This window comes from Ciconia boyciana, chromosome 26 (genome assembly GCF_034638445.1).
Source record: "Ciconia boyciana chromosome 26, ASM3463844v1, whole genome shotgun sequence".
Lineage (NCBI taxonomy): Eukaryota > Metazoa > Chordata > Aves > Ciconiiformes > Ciconiidae > Ciconia > Ciconia boyciana.
Window position 1 is genome coordinate 3,342,774 of NC_132959.1, and position 21,380 is coordinate 3,364,153.

Below are 21,380 nucleotides of genomic sequence, written 5' to 3' on the forward strand. Positions count from 1 at the left end.
CGGAAGTGCGTCACGGCCGCTTCCGGCGTGCGGGGCGCTCCAAGATGGCGGCGCTGGCGTTGAGGTGACTCCCGGGAGGGCCGGGCCGGGCGCCGTGGCGGGACCCGCGGCCCCGGGAGCGGCCGCGCGGCGCCGGGGCGGACGGGCCGGTTGTCCCGTCCCGGCGGGGCCGGGTCCCGCCGCTCGGCCGGGCCGCGGTGCCGCCGGGCGGGGACGGCCCGGCGGGGGGGGCGTCGCCGCGCCGGGGCCGCCCCAGAGCCGCGCACGGAGCCCCGGCCGGGCCGGGCCGCGGGGTGCCCCGTCCCGGGACGGGTTCCTGCCCCCGGCCCGGCTGTGGGTAACGGCCCCCGCCTGCCACAGCCCCTGGGTCCGGTCACCCCCGATCGTGCCCGGTCCCGCCCCGGTCCCTGCGCCCTCGGGCACGGCCGTTTCCCCGGGGCTCGCTGGGGCTCTGGAAGCGCCGACGCTTTGCGACTCGTCCCGCGGCGCGTTCGAGGCGGGGAACGGGGCCCGTGTCCCGGCGCTCCTCCCTCCCCGCTCCAGCGGCTGCCGGTGAGGCAGGGCCCCCTCGGGCGGCCGAACCGCGCTGCCCCGCCGCCGCAGCGAGCCCCCGGGGCGGCCCTCGGGCTGCGAAGGGTGGAGTGCGGAGCTGGGGCAGAGCAGGAGCCTGGACCCCCTTGGGCTGCGGGGGGGGGGGGAGCCGAGGCCTGGGCGCTCTGCGGGGCTGGGATCAGCCCGGCTGTGGGCGAGGCTGGCGCTTGCTGCTGCTGAGAAGGGCCGTCCTGCGCCTTCCCGCTCCCTGCGTGCAGCCTCGCCCCGTCCCTCGCTGCTCTGGCTCTTGGTGGCCTTGACTGGGTGCGCAGACGTCCGTGTTGCCACCCAGCCGGCGCTGGGGGGGTGTCCCCCGCCTCGCAGGGCCACCCGACCGGGTGCTGGTGGCTTCGTGGGAGCTCGGTGGTCCCGTGTGGGCGAACGTCCCGCCATGCCTGTGGCGCTGAGCAGCAATGGGGAAGGGCTTTATATTTGCTTGGTCTGAAGGTGCCTCTTCCCATCTACCACCCCCACTGGAAAGTTTTGTGCCTCCTCGAGGCGGTGACCATCCCCCTCCCGGCCCCTGTTTCTGACGTTCTCCTCTTTGATATCAGCCTGGAGACGGTGTTTGGGATTTCATTATCTTAATTTATTCTCTTTCTAGCGGCAGTTGGAGCCGCCGTGCTTTTGTGGAAAGCTCTTTGTTGCGTGTGCGGGTTTGTTTAAAGGCAGGATCTGCCGGCAGCGGGAGAGGCGGGGGGGCTCCGATACCTGCTTGGGCGGGCGCCCCGCAGCTGCTGCTTGGAAAACAAGAGAGGAGTCGCTCGCTCTGGTTTGAAGCCTGTGCCTGATAACTTCATCTCGTGTCTGCTTCTGCTTGTCAGATGAAAAAGCATATATAATCGCTTCTCATTTGCCTCCTTCGTGGCAAAATCCGAGTGATTTTTATAGACCTGCCTCGCAGGATAAATGTTAATGACGTCTATCGACATGACACTGAGCTGATGCTGTGCCAGAGCTGTCCCCCGCGACTCCCGAAATTCTCCTCCTGAGCGAACGGAGCTGCGTGGTGGGGTGTGTGCAGCCAGTGCTGTTCCACTGCCGGGCGTTTACAGACGTCTCATTTGAGCTGCCGCTTTTCACTTGTTCTTTTCCAGCCTTGTGCGAGTGGCTGTGCTCTGTAAGGTCCCTGATAATTAACACCCTCCAGGGGTCCCCTGAGTCTTTGCACCCTCCTCGGGCGCGGGGCAGAGTGGGAGTTGGCTGGGGTGCTGTGAGAAGCTCTCAGCGGGGGACCGGAGGATCCTCTTTTAGGGCTAATTCTTTTTAAAAAAACATGTTTATCAGTGATCTGGAAGAAAATGTAAGTTAATGGAGGAAGAGCTGGAGAAGATGCAACAACTTAGAGAATGATAAATAATGAAGAGGACAGGTCCTTGGTACAGAGTGGCCTTGATTGCTTAGCTGGAGGGCTGTGTTTTGCAAGCAGTAGTCATTGCTCTGAAGCAAGATGTAATGCTTTGCATCTAAAAAAATATTAAAATTGAGCCAAGAGCATGAGGAATTCTTGCTGGGGAGTTTAGCTTTGAAAAAATGCAAACGTGTTGTGGATTCTATTCTTGTTTTGAATATTGCCTGTGATTCGGAGCCAGCCCTCCCTCTTCCAGCACCCCGGCCCCCAGAAAAGGTGTTGAGCAGCTTCCGTAGAAGGAGAGATGAAGTAGGTTTGGCCTTTTAATCTGGAAAAGTAGACTGAGGCGGGTATGAGCGAGGTGTATAAATCATTAATGGTCTGCGGGTAGAGATTTATCGTTCACCTCCTCTCCCCTGCCCAAGAACCGGGAGGTGGTGGCGGGCGCTGGTCCATGGAGGCTGCGGACAAGCTGGGAGCTGGTTCTCTGTGTCTGGTTAAGCCTTGAGAATTCGTGCTGGAAGTTGGGGGAGTCGGGAGGTGCAATGTGATTTCATGGTGAAAAAAGACATATATTACGAACTGAAACCCTCTGGCTTGGGCGGTTCGTGAGCTGCACGTGGTGGGGGGTGCTCCTGTGTGTCTCCTCTCAGGGGATCTGTGTGTCTTTTCTCCGGGGATCCATTGTCGGCTGCTCTTGGACATGATGGCGGGCTTGGCGGAGGTTTGGCTGGGCTCAGCCATTGCTGTGTCCCCCTGAAGCTCTTGGTCTCGCTGTCAGGCCGCACTTCAGGGAAGGCGTTGATAAACTAGAGATGGTTCGAAGAAGGGTTTTCGATCGGAAATGTTGCACTGCAGCATGGGGTGGATTCTGCATTGCCGAAAATTCATGCATCCAGCCAGGACGCCTTCCTAAAAACCTGCGGTGTTTCAAGTCCAGCCTTTGAGTGCGAGAGAGGATTTTGAAAGGAAACATCCTAACGATCATTTACACAGGAACTCAGAGTGGTTAATAATAATGACTTTTGTTTTGGATTTACACCTGGTGAAGAGCTGACCTCCAGATGTTTTTCCTACCCTGTCCTCGAGACCGGCTGTAGGACAACTGAAGAGCAGCAGAGCTTCATTTATCTACTGCTGCTAATGAAACAGCAGGAGATGCTGGTACAGATGCTTGTGCGTTTGAGAAGACGATTAGTGTTTGTCGCTGTGCTGCAGATGAGCACGCCAAACATTATTACACACCTCGTTCTCGTCGTGTCGTGAGGAGAGGCAGTGCTGCCTGTTACGCTTTGTCCTGGAGAGGAGCGGGCGCTGCAGATTCCAGCCCACATCTGCAAACGCTTGAGCTGTGCTGGGCTGGGGGCCTGTTCCTCCCCGTTCCTGGAGAGATGCCCTTGAATGTCAGAGTCGTGGTTACTACAATTGCTCTGCAGAGAGCGGCACCCACTCCTTCGGGCACCACAAAATCTCTTTTTACCTCCCGCCCCAAGCCTCGGCGCGGCTGAAACGCTGCGTGCGCTGGGCTGCGACAGGGACCTCCCATCTTGCCAGTGCTCAGAGCTTAACGAATGGCAGTGGTGAAACATCGTAATGAAAACAAGTGTTTGGAGGAAGGGGGGGTTGATGTCTTCATCTTGGATGTGTGGAGAGCGGTGGCCTGAACCAGCCCTTTCCGTGGAGCTTGGCAGATGTGCCTTTCTGGGACCTGTGCCGCCCACCCTGATAATTGCTGTAGTGAGAGTGAAAAATGGACTGCCTCAGAGTAGCTGTGAGCTTAGAGTGCTGTTTATGTCTGTCTTACAAACAAGGTATTACAACTGAGCAGACTAATTACAGGGTGTTGTAAAGAATGAACCCCCAGGCAGAGTCTAGAGACTCTAGTTAAGAGCTCAGTGTAAGAGAGAGATTTGTGGAGGAACACCCCAGATCCTCTTCTGTTAAGACTGGTTTTAAGATACAAACCGCTGAAGTGGTGAATCCCCTCCCTGGCCCCATCTTGCTAGCATTTTCAGGCGTTTATTTGGCACTCACAAAGCCTTTCTATCTTTTCTCTTGCAGATGTGTCGGTCGGCGGTGCCTGCTGGCTCGGCTTGGCCCCGGCTTTTCTGTGCGACAGTGAGTCTGAGGTTTTACTGAGAGTAATGGGATTAAGTTCTTCCCCAAGGGATCCCCTCTGAGGCTTTGGGGCATGCATGCGCTCCATCCACTTAGTAATTCTGGTCAATCAAAGCCATGTGTTATCTGGACACTTACCGCCTCATGCCACCACGAGGGCACGGCCTATTTACAGAGGGGCTGGGGCTTGCGGACAGGGATGAAGGGGGAGCCTGGCTGGCTGCTGAGGCGGGCCTCAGTCTCTCGCAGGGGCAGCGGTACCCCTGTCAGCTCTCTGTGCCGCTCTGTGTGGCAGCTTTGCACCTGAGGAGGGCTGGGAGCTGCAGAAGCTGTCTTGTTCCTGTGCTTCCTGCTGCCGGGCTTAGGGAGAAATAGTTATTTTCTGCTAAATTGGGCTGTAAGTGTAATTGCTGTGTAATCTCGGGAACATTAAATTACAAGCTCTTTATTTGGTACAGTGTGCAATTACCGTGGCAGTAAAGAGCAGGTTGCACGTTATCAGTATTACATAATGTGTTATCTGATATCCTATACCCTGATTTGGGTGGTGCTCGGGGGGGGGGGGGGGTGGTGGCTCAGCTCCACTGGCTGAGTGGATTTCAGTGCAATGGCTTCCCATTCTGCATATTATTATTATTATTATTCACTCGGAAGAGCTGGCAGCGATCCTCTCCTTGCCTGTGTCTGTGCACAGCTGGAGCCGTTCTTTGTACTGCTGTAGCCAAAGTCAACTGGGAGATCACGTCCTGCGAGATGGAAAGCTGCCGCAGCAAAGCCTGGTGGAATGGGCGGGGTGAAACACTGCCCGTCTCTCCACACCTCCCATCTCCTCTTCTTTTGCAGCGTTGTCCCGATGGGCACGACGGCCAAGGAGGAGATGACCCGCTTCTGGGAGAAGAACACCAAGTCCAATCGTCCCTTGTCCCCTCACATCACCATTTACAAGTAAGAGCCTCTTGGCCTCCTCAGCTTCACACTGGGGCACCTCTGGGCTCTGGCAGATGACAGCCCTGTCCCCAGAGGCACCCTCGGGTGGGAGGGTTGTGCGCGTTCCCACTGTCACTTCAGGTGGAGGACAGGGAGACCCTCTACATTGTGCTGTGAACAGTCTGAGCTGTGTGTGGGAATCGCAGCTTCCCTCACGGAGTTGATGATGCTCATTGTTTTCATACGGGGTGTTGTGGAGGGGTACAGTACCCCCAGAGCTGCACCTCGGGGTGTTTGGGCAGGGCAGTGTTTCCAGATGTGCTGTTGAAAGGCAGCTGCCTCTAGGGAGGGTGGTTGCGCAGAACGGCGCGTCCCGCTGCAGAGTTGGCGATCCTTGGGGGTGGAGGCAGGAGGCCAACTTGGGCCTCTCAGGTTCCCTCCTCAGAAAGGTGACGGCTTCTTTGGGGCCGCCTCCATCACTTTTCCAGGTTCTCTCATTTATCCGTGAGCCTGGATTCCCAAACCCTGCCCTTTTGTTACTCAACTGCAGGAGCATTACAGTCTTCTCCTGTTTCATCTCCCTTTAAGCTTTCTCAGCAGACGCCCTTCCCCTTCCCAAACCCGTGCCAGTGGCATTTGCCATTCCCAAGCTGCCTCTGCAAATTCCCCTGTCTCTCCCCTTTTGCTCTGGCTGGATTCCTTGAATAACTCCAAGTGCAGAAATACCCGCCCAGCAGCACGGAGCTCTCTAGGAATAGACGGGCTGTGCTTTGTCCCGCGGCCTCAGAGGCCTCCCCGGTGTTGTTCCCTGTTTTGCTGATGAGGTTTGTTGTTTTGCAGGTGGTCCCTGCCCATGGCGATGTCCATCACGCACCGGGGCACCGGCGTTGCGCTGAGCTTAGGTGCGTGCATCTCCCACCTGCTTGTGGCGACAGAGGGCGGGGGCTGCGGAGGGAAGAGCCCTCTGACTGATTTGGAGACGTGACTCCAGGTGGACGTTTTCTCTCCTCTGTCCCCAGCTTCAGCAATGGGTTTTCTCCTGGGAAACCTGTGCTTTGTCCTCTCCATTCCTCCGTCCCCTGAATATCTCCCCGTCTCCATTTCTCTCTCCCCTGGTCCTCGTGTACTGTGAGTGGCTCCAGTCCTGCAAAGGCAGCGATGCTGCCCTGTACGTGAAAGCCTTCGAAGCCTTTGCTGCACTGTGGCCTGGCCTGGCCTGGCTGCTTTCTTTGGGGCCTTCCCCAGCCTGGAGAAGGCCGATCTGCTGCTCCAGTTCTCGGCTCTTGTCTTCTGGGGCTGTTTTTTGCTGGTTTACCCTTACAGGAGACCCTGTGCGAGGGAAAGACTGACAGGCAGGCAGAACTCAGAGGATTTTCCTTAGCATAGGTGGAGTTTTTCAGCTTCCTGGGAGTGGCTGCTGCTTTCCCAGAGATCCTGGTGGGGGGAGAAGGCGGTGCCAGCATCAAAACTGATGAACTCCCTCCAGCAATTTGACTTGCATGGTTTGACTAAGTGATAGGACATCTAACTGTGAAAGGCTGTTTTATTTCCATTAATGCCCTCTCATGGCAGCAGGAAGGTGCTTCTCTGGTAGCTCCCTGTTGAGGGGGGGAGCTGGGTTGGTGTTTGCAGAAGAGCAGAGAGTGAAGGGACTCAAAGACACGCAGGACTGAGGACTTGTGTTCTTCACTCAGCAGAGTGAGAGGGAGCAGTGAGGGCTGCAGCCTGCCCTTCCCAGCCTGGCCTCCGGTGAGGGCCTGGGAGTTGGGCTCCTAGAAAAGGACACCCATGTGCCCTCCTGCTCCCATATCCGTATGGCAGAGCCCTGGTGAGGGCTCGGCTCTGCCCCCAGGCTCTGCTCCTCCCAGGCCACCTGGCTTGTCCCCAGCTCTGCCTCGAGAAGAGCAGCACACATCCTCTGCAGGAGAGCAGCTGATGGCTGCCTGCTCTGAGCACGGCAAGGTGACTTTGCCTGCGTGCACCCTGTGAGCCCAGCTGGCTCCTTCGGGGTGGCTGCGTGCCTTGCTCCATGTGCGAATCCAGGGCATTGCATGGCAGCCATGCTGGCACCACCCAGCTTTGGGATCTTATCTCCAGGAGCTCGGGATGTGCCTGGCCCTGTGGGCTGTGGTCCCCATCCAGCTTGCTGTCAGACGGGCCGAGCTGGCAGGTTCACTGTTGCCTTCCTGCTCCGATCCGTCAGCCTCTGCCAGAGAGGAAATTGTCCCCTTCCCAGGCCGATCGAGCATGAAGGAACATTGCTTCTGCTGACCACAGCTCAGCAGCCAGCAGAAGGAAGGGGAAGTGTTCAACTCCTCTCCGTCAAGGCCTGTAATTACAGGAGCCTCTGACTTCCTGCGCTTCTTGGAGGGTGAACACAAAGGCCATTGAGGAGACAAGTGGCTGAGCGAGGAAGCAGCTGGTTGACTCACGCTGGCAGCGCCGGCTTCAGCCGAGGTGCTCGAGCTAGCGTGCCGCAGTGTAATCAGGCGCTATTGAGCGGAGGGTGAATCGCGACTTGGCTGACTGCTGGCTGCGATCGTTCCCATTCTTTTGGCAGCACCATCTGGAGAAACCCTCTTGGCCTAGAAATGAGGAGGAGAAGCTGCCGCGGCTCCTGCAGCTAGCGCAGCCACGCGTGTCAGGCTGTCTCTTTGTCTGCTGGTTCCTTTGCTGGTCCCTGCCGAGGCAGCCTTGCTACATCGCTGCCTGTGTCGGTGGCTGGCGGCAGAGGGGTTTCTGACCCGAGATGTGGATCTGGGGACTTTGTTGAAGATCTGCCACCTTACATTTCAAAACTTCTTCGTCCCTTTAAGCTTGAATTTGGGCTGGTTTGGCTGCAATTGCATGAGCTCACGCCAGTTGGTCTCTGGGTGTTGTATGAGTAATGCAGCCCCCGGTGCAGGACCCAGATTCGGTGCATTGCTGCCCCAGTTTGAGTCCTCAGCACCCCAGGGTACACTGTCACAGTGCAGCTGGCACTGCCACCAGGTGGGCAGAGCCCTTCTCCCTCCTCCTTCCTCTGCAGGCCACCATGAGCTGATGGTGGTTGGGGCTGTGTCACCAAACCAGAGACATAGAGGTGGCCTGGGGCTCTTTGCAGGCAGCGAGGGGTTGGTAACGCTTTTGCTGGCTTGACCTGTGGGCTTTGTCTTTCTCAGGAGTCTCCCTCTTCGGTCTGGCTGCCCTGCTGCTCCCAGAACAGTTTCCCCACTACCTGGCCATGGTGAAGTCGCTGAGCCTGGGGCCTGCTCTCATCTACTCTGCTAAGTTCGCTTTGGCTTTCCCCCTCTCCTACCACACCTGGAATGGAGTCCGACACCTTGTGAGTAGCCCCTGCGAGGGGCCGTGCGTGTGCTTGGGGGTGCGAGGGAAGGGAAGTGTCTGCCGGCTGTGGGAGCGCCGGGTGCGGCATCTGTGAAGGTGCCCTTGGAAATGGGAATTAGTCACCTCAAGTGCTTCAGAACCTCGGTGCTATTTTTGGGTACATTTAAGTTGCAAAGAGCATCTCTATGCTGGTACTTCACTGGGTGGCACAGCTGGCTGAAGCATCCCCCCCGTCTCCTTGGCTGCGGGAGACGGACGAGGGGTGGCAGGAGCAGCGTTACAGGTGGGGGACGTGTCCGCAGAGCCGCAGGCTCGAGCCCTGCAGAAGTGCCACCCATTGCTCGTTATCTCACCCTCGTCATGCAGTGCTGTGATCTTCCAAGTGCTTTACAGTATCTAATGAGCCCAGAAGACCTGCGGCAGAGGATTGGAGATGGCGCTGCCTGCACAGAAAGTAACCTGTGATGTTTGTCCTGGGCTGAAGTGAGAGACATGCAGCTCTGTTCAGCCGAGCTTCCTGTGTTTGATGAAGGAGGGGGAGCTGGAGAGCTGAGAGTTTCTTGCTGGGAACAGTACAAGATGTGCTGCTTTTTGTAGTTGATTTTGTGTTTTCTGTAGCTCCAGATAGGTTAGGTTTTATGGGAGCAAATTGCAAAGGCAGCTGGCCCAGAGCGTGACACGATCCTTCTGCTCTGGGCGGGGGGAGCATCACGTGCAGAGCTGTGCTGCAGACGTGGGCTCGCCCTGCGGGCGCTGATGGCTCCCAGTGTTTCCAGCATGGAAACACGGGACTTCAGCACTGTTGGACGTTGTATCCTGTACCTGAGAGCAGCCATTATGAGGTGCTCGTGTCAGAGTGCCGGGAGGCGCCTGGCCGAGCTGTTGGGGTGAACAACCAGCAGTGTGCTGTGAGAGCAGCCCTCCCTACGGGTCCTCGGGGTGGACGGTGGCCAGCCGGCAGTGATGCAAGTGCTTGTTACCCACTTTTCAAACAGTCAGTGTCAGAGGAAGTCTCAGAGCACAGGGCCTGCAGCTGGCTGAGCCCCGCTCGTTCGTGGAGACGCTGTCGGGCAAATGGAGCAGTCATAACCGTCTGCTTGTTCAGGGCATCGTGAGTCGAATGCATGCTGAAGTCTCTGACTGCACATATATATTAGGATGCCAATTAAATTGTCCGAGAAGGAAACCATCAGCGTTGGCCTCCGGCTGCGCTCAGCAGCACAGCCCATCGATGACAGAAGGGGAGTCAACCGGGAGGCAGGTTCAGTTTAGTGCCTCTGCCCCAGGTGTTTCTCTGCTTTGAGCCCTAGGAGCTTGCTGGCAGGCTGGGAGGAGGCACGCGCTCCCCAGGCTGCTCTCAGCCACCCCACTTTCGCTTGGCCAAAGTCAGGTGAGGGGTGCAAACCCACTGCGATACCTGGGAACCGAGGACACCCAGCTCTGGGCTGCTGTTCCATCATCCTTCCCTGCCATCTGGGCTCAGCCTGGCCTCCACGGCTCACACCGAACCCAGGGGCGTATGCAGAGGTGCTGGGGGCTGAGGCTCATCCCCAGCCGCTCAGCTCTGCCCGCGGGGATGTTAGCGCTGCCTCAGATCTGCGGCTTGCACCGTGCTTTATAACCTATTTCTGTCAGCAGGAGAGAAGCAAGCGGAGAGCAGCTGCTGCTTTTGAAGTGAACCTGGTGCGCTGCAGCTGTTGGGGATTAGGGAGAGCTCATGGGCGGCTTTGCCGATAGATGCAGGGGCTTGGTGGGGGATAAGCTTCCTCTGGCACGGCACACGTGTGCCTGCGCCCAGGGAGACCCCTGCACGTTGCCCTGCCGCGATGCATGCTTGTAGCCCTCCCTCTGGTCTGTACCCGGTGGTCCAAAGGCTGGTTTTTAGGGTGGTCTTGCTAGCTTTTATCAGAAAGATGGTGTCTTTCTGCCTGTGTCTGGCACATCCCCCATCAGGGACCGTCCCAGCCCTGTTGAATTAACCCTGCTGTGTCTCTTCTCTCCTGCAGGCATGGGACTTGGGGAAGGGGTTCAAGATCCCCCAGGTCAACCAGTCCGGGGTGCTGGTCCTGATCTTGACCCTGCTCTCCTCTGCGGGCCTTGCGGCGATGTGAAGGTACCTCCCAGTTGATGGCCTCCCCTTTTTTGGAAGATTTGCTCCGTCCTCACCCACCTCAAGACGTGCATGGAGAGGGAGGTGGGAGGACAGGCTCCCGAGTAACTACAAATCTTTGGGGAAGGTGGTGCTTCCTCTCCTTGCAAATCTCGTGGATGATCAGAGTTGCTTTTCATTCGCCCGGGTGATGTGCTAACCCCCTCTTAGTGGTGGGGGGACAGGCCAGGCTGTCTCCTGCCATGCCACATGCCCGAGCAGCCACAGAAAGCTGGGCACAAATTAACAGCCGATCCTGGCATGTTCAGTCGCTTGCAGAGGGCTGCCTAGCTTCTTCCAGGCAAACTCCAGGGCGTTTCTTTTCTCTGCTCTGTCCCCAAACTTGAGACAATGCTGAATCTGTGTCCCCGCAGGTCTGAGTGGGCTCGGGGATGGCTGGTAGTGCGTGTGTAGGCCCAGCGCAGGACAAGCATCTCCATTGAGGCAGCCTGTGCCAGGGCAGGGAGAGCAGGCAGAGCTGCCAACGTCGGCACCAGTGGGGGCAATGGGAGATCAGCGCCGTCCAGGTGCCACGCTGGCCGCGGGACCTTGCGCTTTCTGAGCCTGGCAGTGTGAGCCAGCTGGGATGGGGTGCTCAGACCTGCAGAGGTTCAGTCCCCACTCCTTATCCTTGAAATGTCGTGATTCAGCTAGCTTTGGGGCCCTGGAGCCCCTGCCAGTGAAAAAATCCGATTTTCCCCTGTTAGGAAGTTACTCTGTCTCTAGCACGATGGGAGGGAGGTGGTTTTCCAGTCGTGTGTTGCCACCAGCTCTCGTTTCAGCACTTGTCACTCGTCCACCTTTGCAATAAAGCAGCCTTGATCCTTCACACCGAGCCGCTGAGTTTGTCGCCTGTGCTCGACATTGTTCACTGAGGCGAAGTCGGCCGGGAGGGGTTGTTTTGCTCTGAGATCCAGGGAGTCACCACTTCCCAGAGGAGCCGGGCAATGGAAAAACAAACTGTTTGCAGTGTTTAGAGGCAGGTGTAGCGCCTGACCTTTGGAGCTGGAGGGTGCAGGGTTGACTTGTCTGTGAAACACTGCCAGCCTGGCAGAAAGGAATTTCCTACCTGGACTGCGGCTGTTTGCGCTGGTACAAATGCCTGCGCGAGGTCCAGGAGCTTTTTTTTCTCAAAATGGCCAATTTTTAGCCTTTGCCACTGGGAGCAAAGCTTTGCGAAGAGGATGCTTCCCATCAGGAGCTCTGTCCCGCTTTCCTGTCCCAGCGAGGGTCTCGGCTCTGTTTCAGGAAGGATCCTCCTTCCCGTTCACATCATCTGCCAGCAAAATGTCAGCTTTATGGGGAACATCTGCTCTCTTCATCGGGCTTTTGATGGAGACCTGAAGTGGCAGGAGGGGAGCCGGTCCAATAACGTACTCCAAGATCCCTCACGCCAGCCAGGCTTGTTTCCATGCGATTGCTTTTACTTCCGCCACTGATCCAAGCCCCGTCCCTCCCACTCACTCAGCTCCTCTGCCTGCCTGCTGGACCTAACAAATCTGCCACTCCTTTAATTAGCAGAAGGCATCGCAGCCCTGAGGGGACGTGGAGCCTTGGAGATGAGAAATCACAAAGGAAGAAAAACCGTCTGCTGTCAGCGTGGCAGAGGGAGAAGACTTACTGCCGAATCCCGTTTGGTGTAGCCACATGCCCCAGCAGGAGAGAGCTTCTCCTGGGTAAAAATGAATGTGTATTAGCTTTAAACCAATTACTTCCTGCGGTTGCTGAAATGGCTTTTATTTGGAACCCACTTCTGCTCACTAATGAGCTATTCTGTGGTGCATGCCAGCTGCTAATGAAGTTAGACTTTGCTGTGCCTCTCAGCTGCGCTTCACAGACTTTATTTCCCTTTTGTGAGCAGTGGCAGGGGGCTGAGGCAAACCCACCACTGCTGCTCTCCCAGTGATGGGAAGCGAGGCCAGACCTGCCTCTCTTCCCCCCCCACAAGACACTGGTCGAGGAATGGATGAAACCAGCCTGCAGCGATGGGATTTCTGCTGTTCGGCGTGGGGAGAGGCCGGGCGAGCCGTGAGCGGCTCCAGGTCTGCGGCTGGTCCCACATTTCCAGCACGAGACGCTACTAAATGGGACAAGCCAAGATACAACCCGGAGAGGGCACCATGTCCGACACCAAAGCGCTGCGCAGACTCACGCAGCCCGGACCTGCCCGGGACTCTGCCCTGAGCTACTGAAACCAAACATGGGGATTTATTTTTTTTTAAACTTGTATTTTTCCAATTGCCATGAAAACACACGTGCGGGCCAGTGGTGCTGTCCCAGCGTTGGCCTCGCTCAGGCTTCTTTGACACGTTCCCCTTCCTCACCCTTGGGGGTAGGAAGGTCTGCATGTCCCAAAGGTGCATGGTTTGCTGGGGAGGGGAAGGGAGAAGTAAAGCCAGCTGAGAGCACTCCAGGAGATGGCCGCCCGGCTCTCACGCCTGTGGCTGTTCCTCCAGGACCAGCCTCCCCTGTCCCGCACAAGGTGATGCCCTCAGCCGGGGGGCTCTGCCCCCCTGGAGCTCGGCCTCCGTGGAGCCCCTGGCTGGGAGTGGAGACCTGCAGTGGGGTGGCTTGCTGAGGGCTGGCCCTCCTCGGAGCGGGGTGCATTGAGGAATTTTGGGCGAGCCGGTGCCCCCGTGTCGGAGGTCTGTCACAGCAGGCTGGTGGGAGCGTGGGGTTTGTCCCCAGTGCTTGGCCTGCTGGGAGAAAGGCTGGCACGCAGCCGGGGGCTCCGGGGACGTGTCTGCCTTCAGCTGGACCTCCGTGCAGCCAGGCTCGCGGGAGAGTGGCACTGCAGCCGTGGCTCCTGCTCTGGAACCAGGCAGCTCTTCCAGTGGTGCCCTGGGAGAGGCCCTGGCAGGCTGGATGCCCTCGCTGGATGCCTGACTACTCCTTCGGGAAGGCTCCTTGGCCGTTTGCGTGTCTGACTGAGGCTCTTGGGGCTGTGGGAGGGAGGTGTGTGCTATGCTCATGGTGCAAAGATGGGGATGGGGGGCGAATGAACCGGACAGAAGCGCTGGGGCAGGTGGGTCTGGGCCAGCCCCCGCTGCTGTGGAGGGGCTCGCTGCAGGGCTGGGCTCTGTGCTGGGCTCACCGCAGCCCCTGGGCCGGGGGCTGCTCTGCCTGGGGACGAGGCACCGTTGCAGCGGTCCCCGGGGAGAAGCAGGGAGTGGAAAAGGGGTGCTGGGGGCTCTGGGAACCTCTGCGCACCAGGGCAGCCCCTATTCTCGGATGCTTTTCTCCGGGAGGAGAGCGGCAGCTTGTGAGCTCCTCCTGCCGGCACAGCAGGGCGGGCGCCCGGCCAGCAGCAGGGAGACGGGCCTGGATTTGGGGCGAAGCCGACGGAGCCCCGTCCCGAGAGGAGGGGGAGATGGTGGCCCAAGCCCTGGGTGCTGCCGGGCCGAGTGCACCCGGTCGGATCTACCAGCGGGTGCAAACTGGGGACGTGGGAGGAACGAGTCTGAAACATCCCGTGGGAGAGAGGGAGGCGGCACAGGGAGCAGCGACTGTCCCCGTGCGGCTCCGTCTCTGCTGCCTTCTCCCCTCTCCTGCCCTTCCCCAGCCTGGCACGGGCCTGGGGTGATACAAAACGCCCCTGAAATCTGCTCGTGGGCCGGGGTGTGTCCCTGGACCCCCGGAGAGGGGCACCTACCTTCCCGGTGATCTCCGTCCGGAGGCCGTTGCGGGCACGGGTCAGGGCGGTGGGTTGGCGGATCCAATCCATGAGCCGTGCAGCAGCGGCGGCCGAGCGGGAGGTCAGATCCAGCCTGGCCGGGGGAATCCTCGGCGGCATCTCCCAGGTCCCCACAAACCTGCCCCATGGGGACGCCTGGGAGGAAGAGGGGGAGCGGAGCCTGGCGAGGGCCTTGCAGCCCCAGGGAGCCCCCGTGCCGGCTGAGGGGCAGGAGCGGCCACCTCCGGCCCCACCATGGGTGCCCATGGATCTGGCTCACCTGGGAGCGGGGCACGGTGGGGAGCAGGTGCCCCCGGTCATCGGCAACGATCGGCGTGGAGCCCTCCCGCAGCGAGGGGCGCTGGGGAGGATGTATGGCTGGGGGGGGTCCTAGGGGTCCTGCGATGGTCTGGGCCAGGGGAGTCCCGGGGGGTCCCGGGGGTCTGGGCCGGGGATGGGGGGGTCTGAACTGGGGCTAGGGTGGTCCTGGGAGGTCTGGAGGTGTCCGGGCCAGGGCTTGGGTGCTCCTAGGGGGTCCCGGGGGTTCCGGGCCGGCGCTATGGGGCGGGGGCGAGGTCCTGGGGCGTCCCGAGGGTCTAGGCTGGGGGCGTCCCGGGGGGTCACGGGGGCTGGGGGACCCCTGGAGGATCCAGACCGGGGCTGGGGGGTCCTGGGGAGTCCCAGGGTCCCGGCCGGGGCTGAGGGGGGTCCCGGGGGTTCCGGGCCGGGGCTCAGGGGTCCTGGGTGGTGCCGGGGAGGGTCCGAACTGGGGCTAGGGTGGTCCCGGGGGGTCTGGGGGGGGGGGTCCGGGCCAGGGCTCGGGCGCTCCCGGGGCGTTCCGGGCCGGGGCTGGGGGGTGTCCTGGGGCGTCCCGAGGGTCTAGGCTGGGGCTGGGGGGCGGACCGGGGGTGGGGGGGGTGTGTCTGGGCCGGGGGTACCTGCCGGCCGGGCCGGGCCACGCTCCAGTTCTGCAGGCGGCGGGGGCCGAAGGCGTCCTCGTACTGCGGGGGGAGCGGGGCCGGTGAGAGCCCGGGCCGAGCCCCAGCCCCAGCCCAAGACCGAGCCCGGCCCCCCCCGCCCCCACCTGCCCCGCGCCGTAGCGGGCCGCCATGGGCCGCGCGCGCCGTCTCCTGGCAACCGCCCCGCGTGACCTGGCGCCGCGCGCTCCCCCTGGCGGCCGCGACGGGCGCTGCCGGCGGGGCGGGGCCCGTGACGTCAGCGCCAGCTGTTCCGCGGCGGGTCCCGGTGCCGGCGCCGGCGCCCACCGGGCGGGGGGAGCCCGGGCTGGGGCTGGAGCGGTGGCGGGGTGCGGGAGCGGAGTTACGGCCGGGGTCAGGGTCAGCGGCCGGGGCGGGGGGGGCGGTCTGCGGGGGGGTGAGGGCTGAGCCCTGCCCCGTGGGACGCCCCTGCTCGCTCGCAGCCCTGGCGCCAGCGTGGTGTTAGGGTCGGGGTTAGCGTTAGGGGCTGGGTTAGCGCTGGGGTTAGCACCTGGGTTGGGGTTAGGACCGCCGTAAGGCTTAGGGTTAGTGCTGGGGTAGGGTTAGTATTGGGGTTAGGGCTGGGGTCAGCCTTAGGGCAAGAGTCAGGCTGGGGGTTAAGTTTAGGGTTATGGGCAGCATTGCGTTAGGGTTAGGGTGACAGTCAGGCTTAGGGCACCCTGGGCCTGGGCACCTTTGCCGTTCGGGGCTGCCCTCGCTCCGGTTCGAGTCCCTCCCTCCCTCCCTCCCTCCCGCTGCGGGGTGCTCGGGGCTGCGGTGGCTGCCCCCCCCCACCCCCGCCCATCCTCTGCCATCCCTCACAGCAGCTCCCAGGCGACGGTTCCTCGACACGTCCTGGCTCGCCCGGCGTCCCGGCTGGCGTGGGGCAGCCGCAGCCGCATGGCAGCGTGCCCTGGCAGCAGCCCCAGAGAGCACCCATGGGTGCTGCGGGGTTGTGTCAGCAGCGTCCGCATGGGGACGCCGGGACGGGCGCTGCCAGGAGCGCGCTGGGTGCCCTGCCGCTGCCGTGGCGTTAACGGACCCGTCCCGGGATGAGCTTTCCTCCCCCGCTCCGGTGAATTGGTGCTGCCGACTCCCCGGGACCTTCCCGAGCGCGGTGCCGGGGCCGGCAGCCGCCCCTTTTCTGGGCTGTCCCGCCGGCGGGAGGCGAGGCACGACAGGACAGCGTTGAATTCACTTTAATTTATTTATTTTCATTTTTCTCTTGTTCCAAACTGCAAATCCTGGTGCCAATGGCGTCTCATCTCGAATAACACCCAATTGCTAAAGCCAATGCGGGGGTGCCGGCGGCACCGGGCCGGAGGCGGGAGGCTGCCGGGCAGCCGGTTTGGGCGATGCGGGGCTGCCGCGTCCCAGCTCGACACCGAGGGGACGGGCCGGAGAGAAATAAATATTGCTGCATTAGCGAGGGATGCCTCCGGGAGCGGGGCCGGGAGCCGCCCCGAGAGCCGGGCTGTGGCAGGGGGGACATACAAAAAAAGGGGCCAAAAAAAAAAAAAAAGAAAAGCAACAAAACAGACTGATGAACCCAAACGAAGTTTGCTGGAAGCCGGGGCTGTTTCGGGGGAAAGGAGGGAGCTGGATTCCTGACTTCAATTTGCAGGGCAAGCCCCGGCAGTGCAGCCCTGCGCCACTTGGCACCGGATCCCGGGGGTGCCACCGGCTCTGGGCTCGCGGTCGCTCCCCCTGTGGAGCCGAATCGGGGGCGGGCGTGAGGCCGGCGGGGGGTTACAGCGCCGGGCAGGCGACCTGGTGCCGGATGCCCTCGTTGCACATGAGGGCGGCCGCCCGCTCATCGCCGTCGCCGTGCTGGCACTGCATGTAGCTGATGCCATGGGGCGAGTAGCTGTGGTGGGCGCAGACGTTGCAGGTGCGGGTCATGGTGCCGCCTGTGCTGCTCCTACGGGCAGAGGGGAGCCCCAGCGGCACCCGTCAGTGCTCAGCGGTGCCCGGTGGCCCTCCTCAGCACCCATCAATGCCCACCAATGCTCAGCAGTGCCTGGCAGTGCCCAGTGGCACCCGTCGGCACCCCACTGTTTTCCACCACTGCCAGACAGTGCCTAGTGGCACTCATCAGCACCTGCCGGTGCCTTCTGGCACCCATCAGTACCTGACGGCACCCACCGGTGCTCATCAGGGTCCACTGGTACCTGACAGTTCCCAGGGGTGCCTATCAGCACTCATTGGTGCTCATCAGTGCCCGTCAGTCCCCATCACTGTCTGGTGGTACCCACAGGTGACCCGTGGTGGCCATCACTGCCTGGTGGCACCCAGCAGCGCCCATGGCTGCCCATCGGTCCCCAGTAGTGCCCAGTGATGCTCATCAGTGCCCTGTGGCACCTGCTGGTGCCCTCTGGCCCTGTGCCTGTCCCTTGCCCCCGTGGCCCTCACCTGCAGTCACTGCAGGTCCGCTGGCACTCCTTCCGACGGTAGCGGCAGATCAGTGCCCAGATGAGGAGCCCAAGCAGGCTGAGGAGCAGGAGGGAGCCCAGGATGGAGCCCACGATGATGCCCGCCTGCCTTCCTCCTGCCGCGGGAGCACAGCCTGTCACCGCCGGCCTCCCCGCCGGCTGCCCACTGGTCACCATGCCCGCGGTAGCACCCTGACATGCAGAGCCAGCCCCCGGCAGCACCCTGCCTGTGCTGTCCCCCCCCCCCCCCCCGTGGCAGCACTTACTTGGCGCAGGGCTGAGGTTGATCTGGCACACGGAGTAGCCCACACGGTTGGTGACGCGGCACTGGTAGACGCCGGTGTGCACCTCTGACAGGCTACGGATTAACAGGTCGCCGGGAGCACGTCCTGCACCGGGGAGAGATGGCCTCATCAGCCCCACCAGCGCACCCCTGCCAGCACCTGCACCCTCGGACATGGGTGCACAGGGACATGGGTGCACACAGACAAGGACACAAACAGACGTGGACACCCATGAACACAGGTGCACACGGACACCCACGTACCTGGGTGCACACAGCCATGGGCACCCACAGACAGGGACACCCCCCCCCCCCCATCAGCATCTGCCACACCCAGGTTTCCCCTCCTCCCCCTGGGTGGGCAGAGTCCCGCCAGCACCCACCTTGGATGGTGCCGGAGGGCAGGCGTCCCCCGCCGTAGCCGTCGGCCAGCTTGGCCCACTGGTAGGCAAGCGGGGAGGTGCCCCCCCGGCTGTAGCACCGCAGCAGGATGCTGCTCCCCTCTATTATCTCCCCCTCGGTCCAGCACTGCGGGGTGGCTGGTTTCTCTGCAGGGAGAGGGACACTGTCACCACCAGGGCCACTGGGGGCCAGCCGGGGTGCCCAGGAAGGGGACACGGCAGGGGGGAGGGGAGGGCGGGGGGCTCACCTTGCACAGTGACGATGACCTCATGCACGGCCACAGTGTTTTTCTTCACCCGGCACTGGTAGGTGCCGGTGTCAGAGACCTGCAGGTCGGCCAGGCGGATGGAGGCGTCGTACTGGCTGGGGTCCTTCTCCACGAAGGCCACCCGGTCCTGCAGACCTGAGCCGCTGCCGTAGTTGACGTGGTGGTCATGGTAGGACAGGAACTGGGGGGAGCAAGTGGGGAGACTGGGCTGGGTGAGGGGACCCGGGGCTGCCAGCTGGGGAGGGAAATGCACTGCCCAGTGCCTGCCTGGCTCTGCCTGCCCCTGCCTGCCCTGCCTGTTCCTTCCCTGCCCTGCCAGACCCTGCCTGGTCCTTCCCTGCCCTGCCTGGTCCTTCCCAGCCCAGCACTCCCAGACCCTGCCTGGCCCTGCCTGCCCTAGCTGGACCTTCCCCTTCCCTGCCAGACCTTGCCTGTCCTGCCTGCTCTGCTGGGTTTTTTCTGGTCCTTCCAAGTCCTGCCTGCTCTGCCTGGTTCTTCCCTGCCCTGCCTGGTCCTTCACTGCCCTGCCAGACCTTGTCTGTCCTGCCTGGCCCTGCCTGCTCGGCTGGGCTCCATCTGGTCCATCCCAGCCCTGCCTGCATGGTGGGATGGCAGCTGCCAGGATGAGTGACACTCACCACGTTCTCGGGGCTGGTCCGCTCGGGCGTGATCTGGATCCACTCGATGCCCACGCCCTGGGGACCGTTGTCTTCAGGCTCGAGGATGTAGGGGCAGCCCAGCTTCACCGAGTCACCCTTGGCCAGGTACAGCACCTCCCGGCCCTTGCTGTTGATCCTGACGGCCAGGAGGAGAGCTGGGGAAAGAACGGCACCCGTCACACCGGCCGGGGAGCACAGGGGCACCCCAAACCTGCGCCCCAATGCACCCTGACCCCATGTCACACAGCACCCTAACAGCAGGGAGCAGGGATGGGGCAGGGACCCATCTGCCAGGGTCGGGCACCCGCAGGGGATGGGTGTCCCAATGGGGTTGAGCACTCATCAGGGTTGGCACCCGCTGGGTCCTATGAAGCTGCATCGGGGACAAAGGGATGTGGTGGGCTCAGTGCCACCCACCCGGCTCTGGCCAACACAGATGGGTGTTGGGGCAGGACCAGCCCCAGCTGCAGGTGCTCTGCTGACCATGGGGTGCATCCGGCACCCTGGGGTGCCTTGCGGCTGGGCAGGGACCCCTCCATCCTTGGCGGCATTGCTGCAGGAGCAGGTCCAAGTGCAGAGATCCATCAGCGCCTACCTGGCATGAGACCCAGGAGCAGGAGCAGGCTGGCGCCGTGCCCTGCCATGACGCTGCAGCCGTGCCGGGCAGTGAGGAGGAGCGGGAGCGGAGGAGGCTCTGAGGCGACAAGGCAGCCGGTGTTCGGGGCTGCTTTTACATGCTGGGCCGGGGTGCTCCTCCCTGTGGGGCGGATGCCTTTGGGATGACTGAGTGGCTCCAAGCTGTGCGTGAGCGATGCCGCCCTGCTCCACTCCCTACCTGGTAATTAAGCATCGCCATGCTATGGGCTCCCATCCAGCCAGACCCGGGCCAGAGACCACTGCAGGCAGCGTGGGCAGGGGCCACCATCATGCCCTGGGGCACCCAGAGCAGTGGAGCAGGGATCAGGGGGGCTGTGGACCCCATGGTGCCTGGTGGCTGCTACCCTGGTGTGGGCACTGGCCGGATGAGTGTGGCCAGTGGGAAAAGGCTGCTTGGGACCCTGCGGGAGCAGCCCAAGCCTGGCTGAGTACTGCAGCCGCATGGAAGTGCCATCTTGGCCCCACGCAGGTCCTGAAAGGAGTTTGGTCTTGGGGCAGGACTCGGGGAAGAGCTTAAAGGTGTGGTTTGACCATGGGCTTAAGCTCCTGCACATCCCTCCTCCAGTCCTGCCCCCTCAGCGAGCCATGTGGGGGCAGTGGCACCCACCGAGCCCATGCTGGTGGCACCGCTGAAATACAGTGCAGAGGCCTGGCTGGTGCTCCAAGCCATGGCTCACTGCACGGGGACATGGTGGCATGGCAGCAGGAGGAGCAGCGCACCCTGGGCCATGCTCAGCACAGCGGAGGGGGACGTACAGTGCGGTGGGAGGAGGCTGGGACAGCTGGAGGGGAGGAGGAGAGGGGCCGAAACCTGCTGGGATCTGAGGGCGGGAGCTGGGGACAGGGGTGCTCTGCAGCTGATGGAGGAGCTGGGGACAGGGATGCTTGGCAGTGGGATGGAGGAATTGGGACAGGGATGCTCAGCAGTGGATGGAGGAGCTGGGGACAGGGATGCTTGGCAGTGGGTGGAGGAATTGGGACAGGGATGCTCAGCAGCAGGTGTTGGGGCCATGCTGGGGATGCTCAGCCCCACGGGAAGCCCCAGCTGTGGGCATTCTCCATGCCTGCATCCCTTGGAGGGGCTGAGCCCCCACACTGGTCTGCTCTGGTGCTGTGGGCCAGGGTCAGGCCCCATGTCTGGCTCACCCGTGCAATGCCCTGTGGCACAGCTCTGCCATACTGGTGCTTTCCAGACCGCGACTGCCCCAGCCGGCTTGGCAGCACTGCCTAGCCGGTCCCAAACACTCCCCGGGGCCAAGAGCTGCTCCATTTACTGGCCCCAAGCTGAGCTCACCGCTGCCAGTTAACCCTTACCGGCCCCGTGCTGGGAATCGGGGCTGAGCCCAGCACATGCTTCGCTGCATCTGTGATTTCGGGGCCCCGTGCGCTGCCTGGCCCTGGGGCAGCACCAGCACGGCGAGGGGTGCCGCCTGCCAGGGCTGTTCCCGCGTGGCAGGGGCCATTCCCACCGTGACAGGGGCCGTTCCTGCCGTGACGGGCTGTGGCTCACCGTGGCTTGGGGCTCCTTGCCGGCACAGCGCTGGCTCCCTGGCTGGTGACTCCTGC

The 21,380-nt window shown here is 61.8% G+C and overlaps 3 protein-coding genes across 3 annotated transcripts; 1 reads left to right on the forward strand and 2 right to left on the reverse strand.

Annotated features, from left to right (window-relative positions):
* The first annotated feature begins 2 nt into the window (after nucleotides 1-2).
* SDHC (succinate dehydrogenase complex subunit C) lies at nucleotides 3-11,292 on the forward strand. Its single transcript, XM_072846572.1, has 6 exons — nucleotides 3-64; nucleotides 4,004-4,060; nucleotides 4,904-5,005; nucleotides 5,828-5,889; nucleotides 8,149-8,312; nucleotides 10,321-11,292. The coding sequence occupies exons 1-6, from the start codon at nucleotides 45-47 to the stop codon at nucleotides 10,423-10,425; spliced, it is 510 nt and encodes a 169-aa protein (XP_072702673.1). The 5' UTR covers nucleotides 3-44; the 3' UTR covers nucleotides 10,426-11,292.
* Nucleotides 11,293-12,260: 968 nt separating this feature from the next.
* On the reverse strand, nucleotides 12,261-15,263 carry CFAP126 (cilia and flagella associated protein 126). Its single transcript, XM_072846571.1, has 5 exons — nucleotides 15,221-15,263; nucleotides 15,075-15,137; nucleotides 14,417-14,497; nucleotides 14,116-14,292; nucleotides 12,261-13,405 (listed from the first exon to the last, which is right to left on the reverse strand). The coding sequence occupies exons 1-5, from the start codon at nucleotides 15,245-15,247 to the stop codon at nucleotides 12,896-12,898; spliced, it is 858 nt and encodes a 285-aa protein (XP_072702672.1). The 5' UTR covers nucleotides 15,248-15,263; the 3' UTR covers nucleotides 12,261-12,895.
* Nucleotides 15,264-16,363: 1,100 nt separating this feature from the next.
* VSIG8 (V-set and immunoglobulin domain containing 8) lies at nucleotides 16,364-19,801 on the reverse strand. Its single transcript, XM_072846501.1, has 7 exons — nucleotides 19,753-19,801; nucleotides 19,137-19,444; nucleotides 18,478-18,679; nucleotides 18,212-18,376; nucleotides 17,812-17,934; nucleotides 17,526-17,661; nucleotides 16,364-17,034 (listed from the first exon to the last, which is right to left on the reverse strand). The coding sequence occupies exons 1-7, from the start codon at nucleotides 19,799-19,801 to the stop codon at nucleotides 16,863-16,865; spliced, it is 1,155 nt and encodes a 384-aa protein (XP_072702602.1). The 3' UTR covers nucleotides 16,364-16,862.
* Nucleotides 19,802-21,380: the final 1,579 nt, after the last annotated feature.